Source organism: Eutrigla gurnardus (assembly GCF_963514095.1).
Source record: "Eutrigla gurnardus genome assembly, chromosome: 6".
NCBI classification, from domain to species: domain Eukaryota; kingdom Metazoa; phylum Chordata; class Actinopteri; order Perciformes; family Triglidae; genus Eutrigla; species Eutrigla gurnardus.
The window spans coordinates 20,533,605-20,558,358 of record NC_139920.1 but is presented as its reverse complement, the minus strand read 5'-3'; the positions used below and the strand labels follow the sequence as shown (position 1 = coordinate 20,558,358).

The 24,754-nt window shown below is 45.4% G+C and overlaps 2 protein-coding genes across 3 annotated transcripts in view; one reads left to right on the top strand and one right to left on the bottom strand.

The window, feature by feature from the left end:
- The window catches only part of cdh24a (cadherin 24, type 2a), a 39,526-nt gene that overhangs the window by 6,337 nt on the left and 8,435 nt on the right, over nt 1-24,754 (top strand). The window contains exons 3-14 of one of the 2 annotated variants that reach the window (XR_014597234.1): nt 1,816-2,110; nt 3,056-3,175; nt 3,440-3,607; nt 5,594-5,775; nt 7,445-7,701; nt 8,096-8,232; nt 8,354-8,475; nt 9,436-9,553; nt 9,645-9,953; nt 10,049-10,241; nt 10,597-10,990; nt 13,183-14,697. Coding sequence is in view for 1 of the 2 variants with exons in the window: in XM_084010606.1 (XP_083866732.1) it covers nt 1,816-2,110; nt 3,056-3,175; nt 3,440-3,607; nt 5,594-5,775; nt 7,445-7,701; nt 8,096-8,232; nt 8,354-8,475; nt 9,436-9,553; nt 9,645-9,953; nt 10,049-10,241; nt 10,597-10,990; nt 13,183-13,992 (3,105 nt within the window). In the remaining variant the exon portion in view is untranslated. Of the gene's footprint in view, nt 1-1,815; nt 2,111-3,055; nt 3,176-3,439; nt 3,608-5,593; nt 5,776-7,444; nt 7,702-8,095; nt 8,233-8,353; nt 8,476-9,435; nt 9,554-9,644; nt 9,954-10,048; nt 10,242-10,596; nt 10,991-13,182; nt 14,709-24,754 lie in introns of those variants that run through there. The other variant, XM_084010606.1, reaches the window with a different exon arrangement.
- On the bottom strand, nt 18,278-21,985 carry cltrn (collectrin, amino acid transport regulator). The gene is made up of 6 exons (XM_084011357.1): nt 21,701-21,985; nt 21,521-21,579; nt 20,773-20,858; nt 20,563-20,679; nt 18,559-18,753; nt 18,278-18,480 (listed from the first exon to the last, which is right to left on the bottom strand). The coding sequence occupies exons 1-6, from the start codon at nt 21,768-21,770 to the stop codon at nt 18,351-18,353; spliced, it is 657 nt and encodes a 218-aa protein (XP_083867483.1). The 5' UTR covers nt 21,771-21,985; the 3' UTR covers nt 18,278-18,350.

Sequence of the window (24,754 nt, the reverse complement as noted above, 5' to 3'; positions counted from 1 at the left end):
GGCATACTTTATAGTGACAGTCTAGATTGGATTCTTACCAGTGCAGCATATACCTCATAAATGTTTAATCTGCCTCTCTGGTTGTTATTGATACAGTCGGGGAGGGGTTGTTAAAGCAATCAGTAGTCACACGAGACCGATCGTTCCTCTTGGAAGCCGTCCTGATCTTGATATTCATGTCATAAAGAATTGCAAGGTGATTGGAAGCTCAACATTTTCTCTGCCAAAAACAAATAAAGAGATGATCATTTCATCCCCGCCTGGTTGCCGGAGCTCATGGCGTCAAGGTGACATATCAACAGTTAAAATCACAGGTGCATCAGCCAGCGCGAGAAAAAGAAAAATTGGCTGCGAAAAGAAAACATACCGGTATGCAAACCTGGAGCTGATCTGAGAGGAGGGAGAGAGAATTTAGATTACAGAGGAGGAGAGGAAGGAATCGTAAAAAGGGACAATTTTCTTTCTTTTTTTTCTTCCAGCTTTTGTTTGTTTGGGCGGATACATTTCTCCCCCTGCCGCGCAAGAGTGTTTTTCCATGCTGACTGAAGCACAGCAGGACCGAGCCAGCAATTAGACAGGAGAGGAGAGGAGGGCCGGGGTAGAAAGCAAGAGGATGGAGGGAGCACAGACAGAGACGTCTCTCGCCGTGAAGTGTGGGATCAAAAATCGAAGCTAGGCTTTACAGAAGAAAAGGAGGGATGTGGGTGTAGGGATGAATAGAAGAGGGAGAAAAAAACAAACTCTCCTTATCTGGCAATTTGTAGGGTATGCTATCACGAGTTCCTATAATCCGCCGCTTCATCCTCCAAGACACACACTCGCTGTAATCATATATATTCTCCTGCCTGTATGCTGTGCACACGTTAACATGCTGGAATATACTTTGAAGTGCACGCACACATGATTCCACTAATTCTACTCTTATTCGGCAATTAAATGCCCCTATTCCCTTCTGCTTTAACATTTTAAATGGAGTTAAAAATTCAGTTTCAAACTATTTGTATATGAATATTTATAAATTGAATCTTGCGACTGCATTTAAAAAAAAATATACCGGAGGCATTAGTTCTCCTGGTGGTCCACGGCGGAGAGGTTGTGAGTAAGCCTTGTGGATTATGAACATGTGCAGATGCGCCTTAAGGGGGGGAGAGATGTGAAGGTTCCTGGTCAGAAAGCTTCAGTGTGATGAAGGCTGAGTAATCTCTTTAGCTTTTCTATTTCTGTGTGTTTGGCCTTTTACCTATCTAGTTCGCACTAATATCCTCTCTGCTATTAAATACAGAGCGAGTATTCTGCACCAGGGAGCTAAAACGGGGGGGGGATGAGAAATGTGAGCAGATGGACGTTCGGTGCAAAGCGAGGTAACTTGATGAAAAGCGAGGAAGGAGAGGTAGCTTAAAAGGGGGGAAGTCAGAAGGCAGATGGGTTTACAAGAAGGGGAAGGAAGGGGGCAGATGGATGGAAGTGACTGGGAGAGATGCAGATGGATGCTGAATGCATCTGTGATCGTACATGTAGTCCACGTAGATGTGGCATTGGCCTCGACGAAACCCCCCAACGGCATGTCTGGTCCAGTGAGTTAATTAGCAGTGTGCATCATCCTGGTCCCATATGTGCCTTCCACACCTGGTGCCATCCATGTCCGGATCCACTGAGCGCATCAACATCAATCAGCCGTTTCACACGGCCCGTGTTTGCATGTTGTGTTAACGAGATGATACCTGCGATATCCGCAACCTGAAAGCGACGTCCACCGAAGGTGTTGCTTAGGTGGAATTTACTACCAGGTTTTTTATTTATTTTTTTATTTCCCAGCTGCACACAGATATGGACCGAGGAGACGGCCGCACAAAGTACACGTTGGAGGGGGAGGGAGTGGGCTCGGTGTTTGTTATCGACGGCAAAACAGGCAACATACATGTCACCAAGTCCCTGGACCGCGAGGAGAAGGACCAGTACCGCCTCATCGCCACCGCCACGGACCAGCAGACGGGCCGAGCCCTGGAGCCATCGTCCGAGTTCATCATCAGGGTGCAGGACATCAATGACAACCCGCCCATCTTCCTCGACGACCCCTACGTCGCCATGGTGCCAGAGATGGCCAACATAGGTAAGACTATCCTATGTAACCAAGACAAAACCCCCAAAACTATCTTATAGGACAAAGACAAAACCCCAAAGACTATCTTATGTGACCAAGACAAAACCCCCAAAACTATCTTATAGGACAAAGACAAAACCCCAAAGACTATCCTTTGTGACCAAGACAAAACCCCAAAAACTATCTTATAGGACAAAGACAAAACCCCAAAGACAATCTTATAGGACAAAGACAAAACCCCAAAGACAATATGACGAAAGTAACTCCAAAAACTATCTTATAGGACAAAGACAAAACCCCAAAGACTATCTTATGTGACCAAGACAAAACCCCCAAAACTATCTTATAGGACAAAGACAAAACCCCAAAGACTATCCTTTGTGACCAAGACAAAACCCCAAAAACTATCTTATAGGACAAAGACAAAACCCCAAAGACAATATGACGAAAGTAACTCCAAAAACTATCTTATAGGACAAAGACAAAACCCCAAAGACTATCTTATAGGACAAAGACAAAACCCCAAAGACTATCTTATAGGACAAAGACAAAACCCCAAAGACTCTCCTTTATGACAAAGACAAAACCCCAAAAAACTCTTTGCTTGATAATGCCTTAAACACTTAACTATCACAAAAGGTGCAGATGAATCATCCCTCAATCAACAAGCAATTAATCATCCTTCGCATATTCAACTACCTCACATTCTTTAAACTTCTGCCGAAAGGCAGTTAAACCCACTGCTTCTTGCACCACTCCAGAGATTCAAGGAGGCCAATTGTTCAGCATGAAAACATGGTGTTTAATCAGATTTTATCTAAAAGATGAATGTTTCGACCGAGCGCAGAGAAGAATTATCCTCTTAATCCTGCAGATGTAAGTACTAGATACTCGGGAGATGGATTTTTTGCTTGTTTGACCTCTCGCCTTTGTCGCCCTTGTCTCTTCCAACAGGCACATCCATAATCCAGGTCACGGCAAGAGATGCCGATGACCCCACGTATGGAAACAGTGCCCGGCTGGTGTACGCCATCACTCAGGGCCAGGACTATTTCTCTGTGGATCCTCAGACAGGTTTGCCTCACACACATCCCCTCAAAGCTGTTTACCATTAAAACGCCTCTCGGATAAATCCTGGTGGCCCACTTAGATATCATATGCCATGTCTTTGCAACCATATGTCCAACATTTGAACTCATCTCTCACATGATCTACTGGAAAGCCGAAGAGGCCCCCCACGGTTCCGTTTTCTCTTGTGTTTTAATGCTAAACGCTTTTGACTGTGATTTCCAGAGACATCATGTGAGATCAGATGTATTTTTTTTTTTCGCCCACCAGGCATCCTGAGGACGGCAGTGCCCGACATGGACAGGGAGACCCGGGATGAGTATCTGGTTGTCCTCCAGGCCAAAGACATGGGAGGGCATCTGGGCGGATTATCAGGAACCACCACCGTCACCGTGAGGCTGAGCGACGTCAACGACAACCCCCCTCACTTCCGGAGGAGTAAGTAAAACGCCGTCGGCTGCAGCTGTAGAATAAAAGACGAGTGAAGGGGAAAAAAAGATTTAAGTGATGAAACGTCCCGTAATGGCATTCGTGACAGCCAGTCTGTTTTTTTTTTTTTCTGCCTCCTTTGGGTCCTCGTTGTCTTGACAGGTTCAAGACGAGCTCGAACGCTGTTAAACAGCTTTGTCAGTCTTATTTTATTCTTTCCTAATCATTGTGTTTGCCGCCAGTTGGAAGGAACGCCAAACCTTCCTCCAACGACTGGCATTAACATTCATGTAGACACTCCCGTTCGGTCCCCGAGCTCCAGGACGGACCGCGTCTCGATGTAGAAGAGTGAAAGATCATGTCGGCCTTTTCTTATCCAAGCTTTTCCCTGTTCCACGCTATTAATATTTCATCCTAAAGTTCAGTGCTTTCTGCTTCAATAGACAGTAAAATCACTGCAGAATGCATCTAACACTTTGAGACGTATACTGCCTTTCTCTCTATATACCTCTCCCCTACTTCCTCATCCTGACAGCTTCTGCTTACCACCGTTCATCTTAATGTTTAAAACCCTTTTCTCTTCCTCCTTGTGATATATTGTTCCGCAACACAGAAGCTTTTTAATAGTTCCAAATGCCAGATGCTTTATTTATTTACTGACATCTGACTATATCCTCGCTCCCCTCACCACCTCTGCTCTCCATCATTTTCATTTTTCCCCATCCTGACAATAACGCCACAGTTTATTCATTTTTTTACGCGACCATGCTCGTTTGGTATTCGCCGTGAATGCGAGTGAGGGGGAGGCGTGTGACTTTTTAGACGCCGTCGCTGGGTTTGAATGATTGACAATCAGCAGGGCGGCGCGGGGTTGATTAAAAGGAAAGGAGTTCTCTGGATGCAGCAGCTCGGTGACGAGGAACGGATCACTGGCTGGATTTTTAATGCTCGTTAAGTTCAGACTGCAACGTGTGAAGCTTCGATTCTCGGTTTAAAGGGGAAGTTGTGATGTTTGGAAGCGAGGTTGTATGAGTTCGGAGAAAGTAATGAACAGCTGTGGATGTAGTTTAGACCCTAAACCATCAATATTAATTTAGGTGGCAAAAACATTATACATACAGTATATTTTTTTATCACGTTTGAACTTAAACACATGATTTTTGTCAAATTAAGAAGATATAACAGAAACAATGATGTATTCTGCCAATGAATAATAACTGCAGTAATAATTTATTTTATTTGAAAAGCACCTTTTCTAGAAGAAATACGGCTCAAAGTGCTTTACAATGTAAATGTCATCCAGTGTTTTAATCTGTATAGATAGATAGCTAGACAGACAGACAGACGGACAGAAAAATAAAATAAAAATAGATTTATAAAAATAAATAAAATAAGAGCGGATAAAAAAAGATCAACTAGAATGCATGAAATAATATGTAAAATATAACTGAAAACCAACTGAATAATAATAACAATCAGTACCTGTATTTGTAGCTAAACTGCAGCAGCATCAATTGACTCTTTCAGCTCAAATAAAAGACAAACCCTGTGCAGCATGTGGACAAAATAATTGACAAATGAGGGCTTTTGAATTTGTACTATAAATAATTGAGTTGTAAAGTGGGGCTCTAATAAAATACTTATAACTATACCTTTTTCATTACTGGTCGCTGCAAACGTTGGTCCTCTCCTTTAACCTGACAGATTTTAGTTTTTTGCAAAGACACATTTAACGCCAGCTGAAGCAACTCGAGCCGTCTCTGCGAGTCAGATCAACGGGTATCTTCGTAAAAATGTACATTCCCACAAGACGTTCCCAGGAGGGAATGCCATACTAAATATAGAGTCGCTCCGCTGGATGTGATACGAGCTTCAGCCTTTCGGAATAAATGTGACACAGAATGTCGGCCATAGAGGAAAAGCTCCTTTAAAGCTGGACAGGAAATCTAAAACCCGGTTTATTTTTACCGCGGCTCATGGTTGTCCCGTGTGCAGGTGCGTGGTCGTTCTCTGTGTCGGAGCTGGCGGCGCCGGGCGTGGAGGTGGGTCGCCTCACCGCCGCCGATCCGGATCTGGGCGAGAACGCACAGCTGGAGTTCACAATCCTGGACGGAGAGGAGGCGGAGATCTTCAACATCACCGGGAGAGACCGGGAGGCCGTCATCGTGCTGAACAAGGTGAGAGAGTCCTTCACAGGTCCTAATCCACTGGAACTTCTCCCGGGTAACAGATCAGTCCACAACATCCGGTTCTGAGAAGTGAAGCTGACGCTGAAGTGCCTTAAACTGTCATTCTCTCTGCTGGCCACCAGGGGGGAACTGAACTTTGGTTGTATAGAAGTCTATGAGAAAATTAGCCTACTTCTCTCTACATTTATTATTTACATTTACCTTTAGGGCATTTAGCAGACGCTTTTGTCCAAAGCGACTTACAATAATTACATTTGTCAAAAGAAAGAAACTACAACATATCATTACCGATAAAGTAAGAACGAAAAAATAGAAACAAGTGTTAGTTCCTCGTCTAGTAGTAGTAGTAGCTGTTCAGCAAGTATACCTTAAGTACAACAGTGCTATGACCAAAGTGCTATAGGTAAGAACATAGAAGTGCTTTTTTGTTTGGGTTTTTTTTGTTTGGGTTTTTTTTTGGGGGGGGGGATGTTCGTGGGTCATGCTATGCAGAGTCCAGGTGAAGTCTGAACAGTCTTGAGCCTTTTTTTCGGAAGATGGCAAGTGACTCTTCTGACATTGGTCGAGAGTTCGTTCCACCACTGAGGACCAGAACAGAGAAGAGTCTGGACTTTGCTGAGCGACATTTGTTTGATTTTAGCGATGGTGGTACCAGCCGGCCAGCTGAAGTAGAGGAGCGAAGTGCTCGCTTCGGGGCTGAAGGTAGATGGGTGCCGTTCCATTGATGGCCTTGAAGGCCAGTACTATCGTCTTGAATTGGATGCGTGCTGCAACAGGGAGCCAGTGGAGGTCACAGAGGAGGGGGGTCACATGGGAGAATTTGGGTAGATTGAAGACAAGGCGTGCTGCAGCGTTTTGGATAAGCTGCAATGGTTTATCTCAGTAAACATTGTAAACATGAGTTTATGGTCTCAATCTCTAGTTTCAAGTCTTCTTCAATCCAGCATGATGTTCATTTAGTACATTATGGTCCGTTTAGAGTCCAACAGACCAGAAAGCAGGGGATGCTTTAGGGGGCGGGGCTTACCTGCTACCATGCTACCAATGCTAGTTAGCTATTAAGATGACTTTAACACTTTAGCTGTAAAGTTGACCTTGAATCATGAAGCTAACTTTGTCAGCAGCATCACATCAGAATCCAGATTGCTCCAGATTCAGTAAGGGGTGCCGCTCTGCAGCATTAAAAGTTCAATTATTATTTGTGTATGTGAGTCATGTCGAGGCATTTTTTTCCTTAACGGCCTCATAATGAGAAAAATATCTAATATGCGACATTTCAAGAGGTGAAACCACTTTGCTTTGGTCCGTTTTTTATACACTTGAGCGGTTGCCCCTGGAGACGGGGCTGCGCTCCCAAGACTCCACACAGCCAATTAATGAGGAACAATGAGCTAATACGCATTTGAAGTTAGTTTGACTTTTTTTTTTCTTATTCATACTTCAGCAGCATCCAGAGCAGCGCCGCTCGGTGATATCTAAAATTAAGAGGGTGTGAGGTGGGACGCTTTCATCCATGATGAAAGGAAGTGTAATGTTGATGTGTGAGAGATAAAAAGGGCGAGAATGAAAAGGAATCAGGAAATCGCCATGCGTGGGCTAGAAATATACAAAATGAATGATGTATATGAAGAAGTTCTTCTTCTTCTTCCCCGACCAGCTGCTGGACTACGAGAGTCGCAGCTCGTACACGTTCTCCGTGGAGGTCTCCAACCCGGCGGTGGACCCACGCTACCTGAGGAAGGGCCCCTTCAAGGACCAGGCCACGGTCCGGGTCCTGGTCCTCAACGCCGATGAGCCACCGCGTTTCTCCCAGGCCCGCTACCACCTGGACGTGTCAGAGAACTGCCCCCCTGTCTGCCCGGTGGGCCGTGTGACCGCCGTGGACCCCGACACGGGCCAGAGCAGCAACATCAGGTTGCTATGGAAACACTGCCGCTAGCTCACTCACTCTCTCTCTCCCTCACTCTCACTCTCTCACTCACTTTGTCACTCTCTCACTCACTCTCTGCCTCTCTCGCTCACTCTCTCACTCACTCTCTGCCTCTCTCGCTCACTCTCGCTCACTCTCTCTCACTCTCTCGCTCACTCTCTCGCTCTCTCTCCCTCAGTCTCTCACTATCTCGCTCACTCTCTCTCTCCCTCACTCTCACTCTCTCGCTCACTCTGTCACTCTCTCACTCACTCTCTTGCTCCCTCTCTCTCGCTCTCTTTTGTTTTCTTTCTCGCTTGCTCTCTCGCTCACTCACTCTCTCTGTCGCCCGCCCACTCCCCCCCCCCCCCCCCCCCCCTTCCTGTTTCTGTGTCTCAGATACTCCATCGATCCCCAGTCGGACCCCGAGGCTCTGTTCCGCATCGCCTCGGACACGGGTCTCATCAGCACCGTGATGGAGTTGGACCGTGAGCAGGAGCAGTGGCACAACATCACCGCCATCGCCACGCAGCGGGGTACGTCCACGCCATCGCCACCAATGCCTCTGGGCCGCCATCAGCGAGCCGAGCTCATGTTTCACCCGGAGACCGAGTCCAGCCGTCAATTCAACATTTTTTCCCTTCTTTGCTTTTTCAGACAATCCCAATCTCGTGTCAAGGGTTGTGGTTGCTATAGAGACGCTGGACCAGAATGACAACGCGCCGGAGCTGGACAGGCAGTACACGACGTCCGTTTGTGACTCCAGCGCCGCTGGCCAGGTCCGTTCTGGTTCATCGCTCTGAGATCATGTCATTCCTGTTTTCATCCATTCTGACTGCTTTTCTTTCTGCTGCAATACGGTTTTTATATTATTGGTGGATGATAATGATCAGATCTTCATAATAAGTAGAGATGGACCGATTGATGGCAGCTGATTGGCCGCCCGCCAGACAGTTCAGGAAAACATTTAAGGAAACACCTGCAGCCGTTTTTCTTCTTCTGTGGTTGATCCATCACCTCCAAGTTAACTTGTTTGTTTTTCTGACGGCTCGACTACAACGGTCAGAAATTCATTACATTTCGACCATTTTATTTTGCTTTGTATGTGCAGCTGAAACATCAAGAAGAAAGACATCATGTTGTGTTCACGCTTCGTGAATCCAACGTCAATGCAAAGACACAAATAGATTCGCACGAGCTGGAATATTTCATCTGAATAACCCTTCTAGATTGTTCACCTATTATCAACATGGGCCGAATTATTATTTTTAATCCAATTTCTTCATATTTTCACGTGCATTATCTTTTCCATCCTATAAAATGCATTATTACATCAGGAAACTACGATGGAGAGGCTAAGCCGGAGGGGGCGGCCATTTCCGGTTTCCCCTTTATTAGAATATAAATCCAGTGTCTTTTGCAGGAATAAATGCAGATAATAAATATGTATGTGAAGGGTTATTAAAGAAGTTATGAGGATCATCTTAAATTAGCGTCTGCACTTTATTACTTTTGTTATGACCCCCAGATTTAATCAACCCTTCGTCACATGACACATGTTACAGATCACATGACACATGTTACAGATCACATGTTACAGATCACATGACACATGTTACAGATCACATGACATGTGCATCACAGGTCCAGCTGAGGGATTTTCATTCTTTAATTTCATCAGTATTTTGATGTAAAACTGAGCCCTTCTAATATGAATGAATGTGATCCGGGTTCTGCAGGTGGTCCAGGTTCTGCGAGCCATCGACCGGGACCAAGCAGGTCAGGAGACACCGATCCACTTCAGCATCCCCCCAGAGTCCAGCTCCGCCCTGAACCTCACCATCAGGGAAACCGGAGGTTTGTCTTTCTACTTCCTGTTCGATCCTGAACCACAATAGAAACCTTTGCTTGATTTTATGTTTTTTCTCCTCTCCGCCTCCATCATCAGGTGTGACGGCGAGCCTGGTTCTCCAGTCCGCCTTGGCGCCCCTCCACGGCTCCTCCTCTGCCTCGCTCGCCCTCCACGTGCCGGTGGTGCTGCGGGACGGTGCCTCGGGTCTCACCAACACCGCCACCGTCACCGTCACCGTGTGCCCGTGTCTGAGCGGCGGCATGCAGACGGAGGACCGCGGCCGGCAGCGAGACAGGCGGTGGGAGAGACATGTTGTCTGTCTGCCCGTGGCGTCCGCCTCGCCGTCCCTCGTATTCAGCCTGGTCACCTTGTTCGCCATGCTGGCGTGCGTCACCACGCTGCTGGGTGAGTCTCCAGCTTCTGTTGCTGCGGTGGCGTTCTGAGGAGCGAGGTGGTCATGTGACTCTCTCTCTCTCTCTCTCTCTCTCTCTCGCCCTCAGTGGTGTGTGCACTCTCGCTGTCGCTGCGCCATCAGAAGCGAGACTCCCACTCGCCCTGCGAGGAGGATGATGTCAGAGAGAACATCATCTCCTACGATGACGAGGGGGGAGGGGAGGCCGACACGGCGGCCTTCGACATCGCGGCGCTGCAGAGCATGCACCGCCTCAAGCACATACACACCCACAGGAACATGTGAGGGGGGGGGGGGGGTTATGTGTGTGTGTTTATGTGTGTGTGTGTGTGTGTGTGTGTGTGTGTGTGTGTGTGTGTGTTTGTGTGTGTGTGTGTGTGTGTGTGTGTGTGTGTTTGTGGCTGTGTGTGTGTGTGTGTGTGTGTGTGTGTGTGTGTGTTTGTGAGTGTGTGTGCGAGTGTATGTTTGTGTGTGTGTGTGTGTTTGTGTTTGTGCGAGTGTATGTTTGTGTGTGTGTGTGCGAGTGTATGTTTGTGTGTGTGTGTGTGTGTGTGTGTGTGTGTGTGTGTGTGTGTGTGTGTGTGTGAGTGTGTGTGTGTGTGTATGTGTGCTCCTGACATTTATCTCTTGGTTCAGATGGTTCACCCAGCAGCAGAATCTGCCGAGGGCCCGGACGTACAGCTGGAGCCGTAACCCGCGTCCCAGTCTAGACCCCCAGCAGAGGCCCGGCTCGGCGCCGCTCTACGGGCGTCTCTGCTACGGCGTCCACACGCTGCCGGTCCTCAGAGATTACCCCGTCGGGCCTCTGGAGGCGGGCCTGCAGCTCACGCAGCTGACCCCTGGGCTCGCCGGGGGTCAAGGTGGCGGTCCCCTCGTGGTCCAGAACCAGGGCGCCTTTGAGCCGTTGCGGCGGTCTCCGGGGACTAGCCTCGCCGGTTACGACGCGGAGCACGCCCTGGCGAAGAGCAGCGCCGTGGACGGGAGCGGAGGCGGCGAAGCGAACGCTGCTGAGAGAGAAAATCCAGCAAAGGTCAGATAACAGCGTTACTGCTAACTGAGGCCAATATTTGGAAATGTATGGAAGCTCAAAAGGCCAAAAAGATTTGAATCGTATTTGCAACCCAATGAATGTATTGCCAAGAAATTGAACTGTAAAGTTTATACTTCTATGTGCAATTTATTTGACCTCGCTTTTAAATCATACTCATACTCTCTGTGGCTATTTCCATCCCTGCAACTTCTTTTCTTTTCTTCTTTTTTTTTAAAAAAAGAGTCAGAAAATAATCCATCCATCCATCCATCCATTTTCTTCCGCTTTATCCGGGACCGGGTCGCGGGGGCAGCTGCCTGAGCAGGGACGCCCAGACTTCCCTCTCCCCGGACACTTCCCCCAGCTCCTCCGGGAGGACCCCAAGGCGTTCCCAGGCCAGCCGGGTGACATAGTCACTCCAGCGTGTCCTGGGTCTTCCTCTGGGTCTCCTCCCGGTGGGGCATGCCTGGAACACCTCCCGAGGGAGGCGTCCAGGGGGCATCCGATACAGATGCCCGAGCCACCTCAACTGGCTCCTCTCGATGTGGAGGAGCAGCGCCTCTACACCGAGCTCCTCCCGTGTGACGAAGCTCCTCACCCTATCTCTAAGGGAGCGCCCCGCCACCCTGCGGAGGAAGCTCATTTCGGCCGCTTGTATCCGGGATCTTATTCTTTCGGTCATGACCCAAAGTTCATGACCATAGGTGAGGGTAGGAACGTAGATTGACCGGTAAATTGAGAGCTTCGCCTTTCGGCTCAGCTCTCTCTTTACCACGACGGACCGATACAACGACCGCATTACTGCAGCCGCTGCACCGATCCGCCTGTCAATCTCACGTTCCATCCTTCCCTCACTCGTGAACAAGACCCCAAGATACTTAAACTCCTCCACTTGAGGCAGGAACTCCCCCCCGACCTGGAGGGAGCAAGCCACCTTTTTCCGGTCGAGAACCATGGCCTCAGATTTGGAGGTGCTAATCCTCATCCCGGCTGCTTCACACTCGGCTGCAAACCGCCACAGGGCATGCTGGAGGTCCTGGCTCGAAGGAGCCAACAAGACCACATCGTCTGCAAAAAGCAGGGATGAAATCCAGTGGCTCCCGAACCAGATCCCCTCCGGCCCACGGCTGCGCCTAGAAATCCTGTCCATAAAAATAATGAACAGGACCGGTGACAAAGGGCAGCCCTGCCGGAGTCCAACATGCACCTGAAACAGGTCTGACTTACTGCCGGCAATGCGAACCAAGCTCCTGCTCCGGTCATACAGGGACCGAACAGCCCTTAGCAGAGGGCCCCCGACCCCGTACTCCCGAAGTACCTCCCACAGAATGCCACGAGGAACACGGTCGAATGCCTTCTCCAAGTCCACAAAACACATGTGGACAGGTTGGGCAAACTCCCATGAACCCTCGAGCACCCTGCGGAGGGTATAGAGCTGGTCCAGTGTTCCACGGCCAGGACGAAAACCGCATTGTTCCTCCTGAATCTGAGGTTCGACTATCGGCCGATTTTTCCTCTCCAGTACCCTGGAATAGACTTTCCCGGGGAGGCTGAGAAGTGTGATCCCCCGATAGTTGGAACACACCCTCCGGTCCCCCTTTTTGAATAGAGGGACCACCACCCCGGTCTGCCAGTCCAGAGGCACTGTCCCCGACTGCCACGCGATGTTGCAGAGACGTGTCAGCCAAGACAGTCCCACAGCATCCAGAGACTTGAGGTACTCAGGGCGGATCTCATCCACCCCCGGTGCCTTGCCACCGGGGAGCTTCTTAACTACCTCGGTGACTTCAGCCCGGGTAATGGGTGGATGAACCTCCGAGTCTCCAGCCTCTGCTTCCTCAATGGAAGACGTGTCAGTGGGGTTGAGGAGATCCTCGAAGTATTCCTTCCACCGCCCGACGATATCCCCAGTCGAAGTCAGCAGCTCCCCACCTCCACCGTAAACAGTGTTGGTGGAGGGCTGCTTCCCCTTCCTGAGGCGCTGGATGATCGATCAAGTTAATAATACAAAATTATTTATTTATTTGTAAAGAATTAAAAAAAAAGATTTTGCATTTGCTTCATTTCAACATGAAGTGATAAGTCATTAAATATCACAATTAACAATTTTACAGTTGCTTAAAGTAATAAGCTTACATTTTATCTCTATGTGTGTGAATCATCTCACGTCTTCTTCTTCTTCTCTTTTACAGATGAACCCGACGGAGTCGACACCGGCCGACCTCGCCGCCCCGCTCTCCCACCGTGACCCACATGAGTCCTCATCCCAGAGTCACACCAGCTCCTCGTCAAACCAGCAGGAGGGCAGACCGGGGTCTTCGCAGACCCAGGTCAGCACTGGGGCCACCAGCTGCGACGACATTGATACTTACTCCTCCATCGCCTCCGTCTCCGAGCGGAATTACTCAAACGGCGGCGAGACCGCCTCGGCCAACCCTCCGGTCTACCTGCAGGGGGACTCGTACAGTGTGGTGGGCTCGCTGAACCCAAACAGAGGGACGTGTCTGAACGGCGGCGTTGGCGGCGGCGGGTTGTACCCAGCCGGTGTGCAGTTACTGAACATGTGCGGCCTCCAGAGGAAGGACTCGATCGCCCAGCAGCCACCGACCTTTCCTCGGGGGCTTTACGCCAACAACGGGGGCTGGACCAGACCGGAGTCCGGCCCACAGCCCCTCCGCATGGAAGAACTGCTGAACATCCGCCTGGATCAGGTGACCTTTGACCTCTCGCAGCCACCGTACGATTCGCTGCAGACTTACGAGTTCGAGGGCCGTGGCGACTCCAGGGCCGAGTCTCTGAGTTCGCTGGAGAGCAACGGCGAGAAGGAGGACGGGCGGGCGGCGGCGGGCGGGATGGAGGAGCTGAACCAGAAGTTCCAGCGGCTAGTGGAGATCATCAGGGAGAGGGAGGCGGAGAAGGGGGGTGGAGGGGGGGCCGCCGTGGACGCCACAACGGACCATAAACAGGAAGAGGACAAAGAGCTGCAGAGATGGGATTTCTAGACTGGGGAATAAAAATAAAAGTGATGGATTTTAAAGATGGAGGACGGAGGGAATCCCCCCCCCCCCCCCCCCCCCCCATCCCAGAGGCCGGTGGCGGTGGAATCAGTGCACTGTGTTTATAAAAATGCATATGGGGAAAAAACTGTCACTTTTCACACTGCTCTTGTATTAATAATGCACTCAGGCTTTCAAAAGCTTAAAGTTATGAAAAATTTACTTTTTTTAAAAAATTGATTCTGAGCCCTGAAAGCTGCATTGTTAGAAGAAGAAGAAGAAGAAGAAGAAGAAGAAGAAGAAGAAGAAGAAGAAGAAGAAGAAGAAGAAAAAGAAAAAAGAAGGCCTCATCAAATATTGACCAGAATTGTAATATTTAATATTGATAGTTTAATAGGAGCACGCTCACCAGGAAACCCTTTGATTTGAACGGAGTTCTTACAGTGAAGTAAAGCAGGCAACTCCCACGAGTCCCAGTGTTCACAGCGAACAGGAAGGGAACGCTTCCAGGTCTACGATAGTCGCTCACATTAGTCCAGAGACCAGACCATGTGGAGAAACCAGAGACTGTCTGTGGTCTAAACAACAAGGTCTCTGCCGTATTTAGGTCTAGATGACCTTATTTGGAGTGTTGATGGAGCAGCTACAATGTTAGCATAGCCTAGCACCCATTAACCAGACTCCATTCAGAAAACCAGCATTTTAAAAGTAGTTAGCTTGTGGTCTTGCAGACAGACCTGACAAAACCATCCATCGTCTATGTCTGTCATTGGGCGAAGGCGGGGTACACCCTGGACAGGACGCCAGTCTATCGCAGGGCTGACATGTAGAGGCAGACAACCATTCACACTCACATTCACACCACCGGCCCTTTTCATCCAGTTATTGATATTAAATCACAGATAAAACGTTTATTCTGGGTTCCTCCAGCTGTGGTGAAGCAGTACACATGGGTCTTTCTTAGATCCAGTGAATCCAGCTTGGTGCTAGTGCAGATAAACACTAATCATCCCGCGGTCAAACTCGTGAGGTGAACGTTCGCTTGGCGTTCGCTGTGAACAGAAGAATCCAGGCAGTAGTCACCTCTACGGAAGCCCAAACCTGCTCACTATGCAATTTGCACACGATTAGAAAAGATTAGATCGTCACTGTGGAAGACTTGTTGTGAAAGTTCAGTAAATCGTTTTTGTCGATAAATATCAGCTTCTGCTTTGTGGCGGTTTCGGAGTCGTTCCAGGATCTTCAGAGGAAATGAAACGAGATGTTCGAATTATTAATTATAATTCACTATTGTGTTTGCTCGTCTGAAATTATCTCCTCGAGCTTATTTGTCTGCCGCTTTTTAAGGAGACATAAATGAAGCTTTTCTGCAGCACATGCTGGCTTTGTCCTTGTGATAAGCGAGAAATGACTCATTTCTACGGCTGCTTCAGAGTCCGTGTGTTATTCAGGGAGGTATCAGGATGACTTATTAGAATAATGACTTTACTTAACATTAACACATTAAATCTTTGGCAGGAAAAATGAGGTGTAAAAAAAAAAAAAGAAAGCTTCTCCTCAGGCAGGAGAGGAAGGAGTGGGATATTACATGAAGAGCCAGATGATAAGGAGTCATCACCACAGTGGGAATCTGTCGGCGTAACGCAGAAATGTCACCGTTCACATGATCAAGACGACGGCGGCGTCGCCCCGAAGATCAGGAGCTGATTTAATTTAACAATCAACTAAATATAGACGCAAGAGAGACACGAGGAAAAAATAGTTAAAGACAAAAATAAAATAACGAAAGAAATTAAAATGTGTTTGAAATTCAAAATGCATGAGGGCTCGATGCCATTCACACTCTTACTTTAAAAAGAGTGCTGTGAAGTCCAGGAGGAGAATAGTCATCCGGGGCAACTGGCAGCACGATGCTGCCATCTGCAGTTACACAGGTACATTGCATCTAAAGCGGTGCAACACAGTAGCTGGAAATATGTGTGATAATATACTAATAATAATATTGAAGTTGAAAGACACAATAATTAATTTTGGTTTTATAGAACAGTCTGTGATCTATTTTAACATTTGGTATGGAGCTGAGGAACTACATTATGGGGGATGATGGGAGGGCAGAGATGGCTCAGAATAGAGGCTAAGACCCGCCCCTATCCAGTTTGAGTTCTACCATGATTTACACATGTAACAAATATTAGTTTTGAAATGTAGTGAGGAAAAGTAAAAAAGTTGTCAGAAAAATAAATACTTATGTAAAGTACAGATACATGAAAATACTACTCAAGTACAGTAATGAAGTATTTGTACTTTGTTACCTCCCACTTCTGTCTCCAGAGAACTTAATACATAATTTACGAGCAAAATTTAGCTCCTGGCTTCACTATATTAGGGCCAGTTTGTGTCATCTGGCACCATCTGGTGGTGAAGTCACACCTTGCAACTAACTGAAACTAAGGAGGCCTAAACACTATCCATCCATCCATCCATCCATTGTCTACCGCTTATCCTGTATTCAGGGTCACGTTTAGGCCACAGCCGATCCCAGCTGTGGCCTAAACACTAAAATAAATAAATAAAGGCCCAGTCGTTGGTTGTTTGTCCTTTCTGGGCTACTGTAGAAACACTTCACAGATTCTGTGAAGAGGACTTTCTATGTAGACGATGAAGGGCTCTCTCTAGCTAACACAAACACAAAAATCCATTTATCTTCCATATCTGCTAATCTACCTAAATGCTACTGTACCTTTAAGAGGAAGCACCTGAAGAATGTCTGCGATATTTGACAATCATCAATCATGATTTTTTTTCTGTTTTATCACATTTTTGTAATTGACATCTCAAATTCTTGCACTTTTATTTATTTTACTCCAAAAACTTTGAGAGTCATCATGTTTCTACTTCCCCGTTCAGCTCGTCTCTAAGCTACCAGTTAACTGCTAACATGTTATTATGAATTGCTGAAAATGTTTACCTCTAAGGCCTCGACAACCAAAGAGGGGAAACACAAACAAGACCTGGATCTGGACCAACAAAGGAGACCAACTCACATTTGAACGACGAGCGTTTCATTTTGGGACGACACTTCTGCAGCAGATCTAGACGTTAGTCAGAGGCCTGTACTATGAAGCAGGATTTGGGCTTAGCGAGGTAACTTAAGGGTTAACCCTGGTAGATCGCCATGGTAACTTATGATGCAGAGCTAACCTGCTTTGGAGCAGGTTATGTTCCTGATAAGAGATCAACATGGAGAAAAACACTGCCTACCGACCAATCAGCTTTCATGGTGCGCAGATAATTAAAAAAAGAAGATCGTGGATCGGGTCTCTTCGGAGAACTAGAGTGTTCAGAGACCGGCAAAACCCTTTTTCTTTCCCTGACGGTGTTTTATATGAGAGATACAGATTCTCATCGGAGGGAATGACTTATCTGTGTCAGCGTACAGCCTACTTACCACTTTAAATTATGTTTTCCATATTTATTTAATTTTCTCCCAAGTCCGTTTTACACCGCCAGGATTGCAGCTGAAAGAATGAGGCTGATATTGTCAAACACCACGCCATAAAAAATACATTTAAGCAACACATTAAACATTTTGTTTAAAGTTTTTTTTTTTTTTTTTTGGCCTTTTATTGCGGCAGGACAGTGTGAGAGTTAAAGGGGCAAGAGAGAGCGATGACATGATTTAAAAGAAGGCTGCAGGGCGGAATCGAACCCGGGACCGCTGCAGGGAGCCTCGGTACACGGGGCCCCAACTCTACCACTGGTTTGCTCCTCGTACGTGAAATATGCCGCTATGCTGCCCATAGACTAACTGAAAGATACCCTGGGTATGTTGAACTCGCTTCGTAGTTCAGGCCTCAGGTCCTCAATCCGATCACATCACAATCAGTCACAGGTAGGAAAAAGGTGCAAGTTAAATATAGAATAGGACCTGTCTATAGCCTGGATATATTAAGCATATCAATATATATCTATTCTGCATCATAAAAAGGCTTGAAAATATTACTATGATTATTATTATTATTATTTACATACACACAGTAGGCTGTAATGAGCTTAAATGAGACCACTTACTTGCTGGTTTCCATTATTCATTCTGTTTGCTGAATGAAAATAAAAATAAAGTCACCAGGTTTCATTTCAAAGATCCCACACCGATATCCTCACACACACACACCGTCACCGTTTATCATCAACACACATTTAGAAAAATGAAAGGTGTTAGAAAGGCAGCTCTAAGTCATATTTGTATTAAATCAGAATTAAAAGTTAAATAAACTCTAAAATATTTGTGTTTGCTGATTGAACACGACAATAACCAACCAACTCAATAATCGATCAGTGACCTTTTAGTTTTTACAGTTTTTTTACATCTGCGTGAATCGATCGTCGTCAGAGAACGACATGTTGTAAATGCCATCGGCGGCGGCGCCATTTTCCACCGTTTTCTCTCTCTCTTCTTCAACGACCTCGTCTGCGCTTTTCTTGTTCTTTTGCCTGAAAGAAGAAGAAGACATTCGGTTTTCACACTTCAAAAATGATCAAATGCGACGGCGTCTACGATCGCCAGCTCACCGTTTTTTCTGGAGCAGCGAAGACACGAGCACGAAAACGATGCCGGCGCCGACGGCGCCCATGACCACACCAAATGCTATGAGCCACGGCGGGGTGTCTGGGACGACGGGCGACGCCAGCGTGGCCGGGATGCCGATGAACTCCAGAGTGTTATCGGTCAGCAGGAAGGCATTGTTGATGCGGTTCCTCGACTTCCTGTTGGGAAAATACAAAAGTTTAAATTAAAAAAAATCAATACTAAAACAATTTTTCAGTCAAATCTTTCCTTCGGTGTTGTGTTGCGAGCTAATGGTGAGTAGCTGGATTGAGCTTTCCTTAAATTAAATTTTGAGCAAAACAAAATAAAAAGAAAAAAAAACTAATGTTAGAGCTAGTGTTTTTATTTCTGTTTGGTTTGGGTGTAAATACAGCCACCTAGTGGTGTCCTGTAGGTCACAACCGCACAGAACTACAATTCCCACTGTGCTCCAGCTGATTTAATAGGAGACAGGTGCGGACATTTGTGGAAGACGCAGAAGAAAAAGCAGTTCTCAACCGTTAAACGCGATTGCTTATCTTCAGTCAGAAACCTGAGTTTGCGTATCATTTTATTTGATTTTGCCTCCTTTTTTTTGTTTTGATTTTGATTGTTGTAAAGGTTTTTTTTTTTTTTTTTTTAATGTGTATTAGTAGAACAATGTTTTAATTTTGGGTCAACATCAATCCAGCCTGACAAGCGAGCGATTCAACACAAACGTGAGTAAACCCAATAAATTAATTAATTAATTTAATACATAATATAATTAATATAATAATTTATAATAAAATAATAATAATATACATAAAATAAAAAAATTATAAATAAACCGATAACGTGTTGGAAACGTCTGTACGAAGTGTCTACATTTTTTTGCTTTTTTAGAAATGCGGAGAAGGAAGCCAAAACACTGACGCACGTTCGCTTAGTTTAGTGTAGATTTTGCTGCTCGTATCTTAATTTGCAATTATTTTAGCTAATGCTAGCAAAATATAACATGTTTGCAAAGTAGTACATTCTTCTTCATGAAAAAGAAACACACACATTAGCTTAGCTAACTATGTTTACCCTCACTTAGTCTGCTATGAGCCTATATGGCAGCTAAGTTTAGCTAATTTTAGCATAATAACAAATTATTTTTCATGAAAATAAAAACTGAAATTCACACTAATATGACACATACACTCGTTAAACTAACTATTCTACTCAGTAGTTTTCCTTACTTGAGCCTGATTTAGTCTGACTTAGAATTAAGCTAAGTTTAGCTAATTTTAGCAAAATAATACATTAACATGTTAGCATAATCATAATCAATTATATCAATTATTCACACCAATACAACTCTCACTAGCTTAGCTAACTATGCTACTCAGTAGTTTTACTGCTAGAGCCTGACTTAGTCTGCTATGGGCTTATGTGGCAGCTAAGTTTAGCTGTTAGCGAAATAATACATGTGAGCATAATTCTTCTACATAGAGAAGGGAAAGTTGAAGTTAAACAATTCACCATTGCTTACCATAGTTAAATTCAGTTTTGCTACTGCATCATACTTTTCTGGTTCTAGCTTATATGTAAAAAAAAAAGGGGGGAAAGCTGGATTCACCACCAAAACAATGTTCTGTTGCTTAGTACAGCTTTGCTGCTAACGCCTTCTGGTATTAGATTATGTGCAACTAATTTTAGTGAAATAACACATTAACGTGACAGCATAAAAACAAGTTCTTCTCCATGAAAATAAAAATGTTAAATTCACATCAATTCTACACACACTAGCTTAGCTAACTAGTAGTGCTAGAGCCTCACACAGTCTGGTATTACCTTATGTGACAGATACGATGATGTGAACAAACAAACGATGCCGCGGTCAAACTCACACACATCACTTTGCGTTTTGGCGCAAACAGCAATATAAGTGCCATTGCTTTGACCTCTGTGACCCCCCCTGAGGAACGGTCACAGATAGAAGAGGAGCACCACATGATTTTTACCTCACAGCTTCCTCCACTTCCTCCTTGGCGACGAGGCGCGAAGGGTCGAGCAGCGACGTCACCACGAACCAGAAGGACACCCGGGCAGTCTCGTCACACACGATGATGTTTGCCACACTGGAGGAGAAGAGTCGGGACGACAATAAAGACAGCTCCATCATAAATATAATCACAGCTGCGCAGTCATCGTGCCCGTTTAACCTTCCTTACTCGTAATCCTCGCCGCCCGAGTGAGTCCTCATGGCGAACGCCAGCGTCGCTCGGAAAAGGAACATTTCATTTTCATTCCAGACATACTGTAGCAACAACAACAACAACAACAACATCAGCAACAGCAACAGGTCATGTGTTGCGTTCAGTAAACACCTTTAACCCTCGAGGCCCCTTCAAAATGAAGTTACACCCTTTACCGTCATAAAAGTGTAATAAAAATTGTAATATATAAATAGTTTTTTTCACTTTTACCATATCAAATCTTTTCAACAACTTCAGATCTAACCATAGATATAAAGATTTTTTTTTTTTATTATTTTCTAATATTCTTTTTGTTTTTTAAGCCCTTTTTGTCATAAGAACCCCTGATTTTTTTTCAATGGGAAAAACACAAAATATGCAATATTTCCCAAAGAATGAAGTGCAAAGTGGATTATATTTGGGATGTGGTTATATTACAGCCTTGATTTCCCCTAATAATTGATAGCAACATTGATTTTGATACATTATTATTTTCGGAGTAATGGGAATCTAATCCAAAACGTTCCCTCTCATAAAAATATAATAGGCCTACTTAAATTTCAATGATCACCAGTCGTCACATAAACTGAATTCTTCTAATAATTCAGTGTATTACTATTGATATTTGTGGCTGCTTGATGATGAATAATAAACCAGCATCACGGTTATTAAAACAGCATAATGTTGCAATGATGAGATGCTTTGATGAATATTTCATACGTACGGCTCGATCTCCCAGAGCCGTTCGGATGCTGAGTCGCACTTTGTAGCCGTCCGTGGCATCTGTGAAAAGGTATTTAAATGCACCGTTTGGAAAGTTTAGCATCAGCATTTTTTTCAGCAAGGGTAAAGTGCTGATGTCACGCAGCGGTCACCGTGGAAACCACTTATGTGTTCCTCTTACCTGGCCTGCAGAGGTCTTGGGCCGAAACAGACGACAGACAGAGCAGGAGGAAGGAGATCTTCTCCAACATGTTTCCCCAGAAATAACAAGAGAAACACTGCAAAGGCTCAAGGGATATGAGGAAGCAAGCGGAGGAACCTCCCCTGGATGAGGTCTGGGGGTTAATGGTTAAACCTGGACCCGCCTCCTCCTCCTCTGTTGGACCAGTCGCCGTGGAGACGGCGGAGTGAGAGTTTGTTGAAGCCTGTTGGCGGCCAGAGATGTTAAAATGTTGCTCCTGTTGACTCTAACAAGGAATGTGTATCAGGTAGCTCCGCTCTGCTGGTTGGTGGAGGAGATAAGAGACGCATTCCTCACCGCCTTCTTACAGGAAGTGGACGGTTTTGAGCCGAGGTCAGCACACGGCGACCCAGCAGGACAAAGGAAGAGGAGGAGGGAGAGATCCGGCTCTTTTTATCTTCCATAACATGAAAGAAAACGTTTCTTACTTACTACTGTTTGCGTCAATTCACCAAAGGTTATCATTAGATAACACCTCATTTGCATATTTACACGGAACATTTCATCTTAATGTCAGTAGTCAACTGGGGAAGTAACATTTTACAATCCAGATCTTTAAAGGCCAATTTTTTTATAAATGAGCCAGAAATATCCACATCAACTGCTTTTACGCTTTCGTTCCTTTCAGGAGTTTATACATTTTATTACTAAAACGTGCTTTTATAATTCTCTTTTTATTCAGTTGTACCACACAAACTACATACTCGTTCTCATCCATCCTGAACCTAAGTAATAATACTGAGTTAATATTAGATAATACAGAAGCAAATAAAAACCAATAAAGATTTTTTAAAAATTAAAATGAATGGCAAGGCAACTATATTTGTACTGCAGCTTTCAGCAATTCAAATTGATTCACAGAGCAATGAAAGAATCCAGTCAACGTAAAACAACAAACCTATTTCAAATTGAAGTGCAACAGAAATACAGACAAGAAATTTAAAAAAGGGGGAAACACAAAAAAAGACATCAAAATGGTAAGAAAATATAATATAATATATATATTTGCTATTATATATAGCCCTGTAAAGATTTCTTAAAAGATTTCTTAAAAGATCATAATGTGGAGGCAATTCTGGGCATTCTGACCGTGAGACCAGGAAGCAGACCAGCACCTGAAGACCTGATGGGGTCTGAAAATAAGAAACAGGAATCTCGAACCATGGTTTTATCAATGATTATGCTCTGGAAATATACACACATATTTAATAAGGTACTGCTTGATTTTTATATTTAAACTTTTTAGAAAACTTGTAATACAAAAGAATAATATGTCTGTCAACAGCTGGGGGAGATTCACGTTCAAGTGCTAAACCTTCGTTTTCAGGTTTATCTTGTAATAATAATAAAATGCTGAATCTCAGAGAAGCCCAGTGAGAAAAGCTTTAACGATAGAAGATTCCTGCGTGTTAATGATCCATTCTGCGTTTGTACTTTGGTTAATTGTTTAACGGCAGCGTGGTGGAGGAGGCCTGACACAACATTTATAAGAAACTACGTCCAGTCAAAGTCTGCTGCCATCAAACACCTATAAACTAAAAACTGTAAACCGACTTCTGCTCCCATAAAATGTAATCAGGGTTTCATAAAACACATGATGAAACTACAGGAAAACAACCTGCTGAGATTTACAACACAGTTAAACCACTCCCACATCCCACACTATATATATATATATATATATATATATATATATATATATATATACTGTATAACATCAGTTGCTTCCTGACCAGAAGGTGGCAGCAGTGACTTGAGAAGGACATTAGGACTAAAGACACATCATTCATTATTTAATATGTTCATTTTGTGATGAGCTCTGTTCTTAATCATCAACTGACTGATTCAGACTTTTATTACAGACAAGCAGCAGAATGTCATCAGTTACTGAAGGACAGTTTGTGTTTACTTATTTCTTTCTTTACTAGTTTTGGGACAACAATGGAGCGCCACGACACAGAGGAAGAAAATATATAAATATAAATACTTATTAGAAAATAATGTCTCGTAATAATGACTTAATATATCGTATATCGTTGACTAAATCTCATCTCATTGTCTACCTGTTATCCGGTGTCGGTCGCGGGGGCAGCAGCTTTAACAGGGGACCCCAAACTTCCCTTTCCCGGGCCACATCAGCCAATTCTGACTGGAGGATCGTGAGGCGTTCCCAGGCCAGTGTGGAGATATAATCTCTCCACCTAGTCCTGGGTCTTCCCCGTGGCCTCCTCCCAGCTGGTTGCGCCTGAAACACCTCCCTAGGAAGGCGCCCAGGGGGCATCCTTACCAGATGCCCAAACCACCTCAGCTGTCTCCTTTCAACGCAAAGGAGCAGCGGCTCTACTCCGAGTCCCTCATGGATGTCTGAGCTTCTCACCCTATCTCTAAGTGAGACGCCAGCCACCCTCCTGAGGAAACTCACTTCGGCCGCTTGTACTCGCGATCTAGTTCTTTCGGTCATGACCCATCCCTCATCCTTGACCGGTAGATCGAGAGCTTTGCCTTCCAGCTCAGCTCTCTTTTCGTCACAACAGAGTGGTACAGCGAATGCAATACTGCCCCCACTGCTCCGGCCAATCTCACGTTCCATTGTCTCCTCACTCACGAAAAAGACCCTGAGGTACTTGAACTCCTTCACTTGGGGTAAGGACTCATTCCCTACCCAGAGCAGGCAATCCACCGATGATGCCAGCAGGACCATCATCTGCAAAAAAAAGCGATGCGATCCGCAGCACACTGCACAAACTCTCCTCCCCCCGACTACGCCTCGATATTGGTGACGAAGCGCAGCCCTGGCAGAGGCCAACCCCCACTGGAAACAAGTTTAACTTACTGCCGAGTACCCGAACATAGCTCTTGCTTTGGGAGTACAGAGATTGTATGGGCCTAAAAAGTGACCCCCTCACCCCATACTCCCGCAGCAACTCCCACAAAATATCCTGGGAAACCCGGTCATACGCCCTCTCTAGGTTCACAAAACACATGTAGACTGGA

Coding starts and splice junctions, on each gene's coding strand:
- cltrn (XM_084011357.1), bottom strand. CDS start 21,770: ATGTTGGAGAAGATCTCCTTCCTCCTGCTCTGTCTGTCGTCTGTTTCG. Junction 21,580..21,700: donor CCAAGACCTCTGCAGGCCAG/GTAAGAGGAACA, acceptor ACCTTTTCACAG/ATGCCACGGACGGCTACAAA. Junction 20,859..21,520: donor CGGCTCTGGGAGATCGAGCC/GTACGTATGAAA, acceptor TTGTTGCTACAG/TATGTCTGGAATGAAAATGA.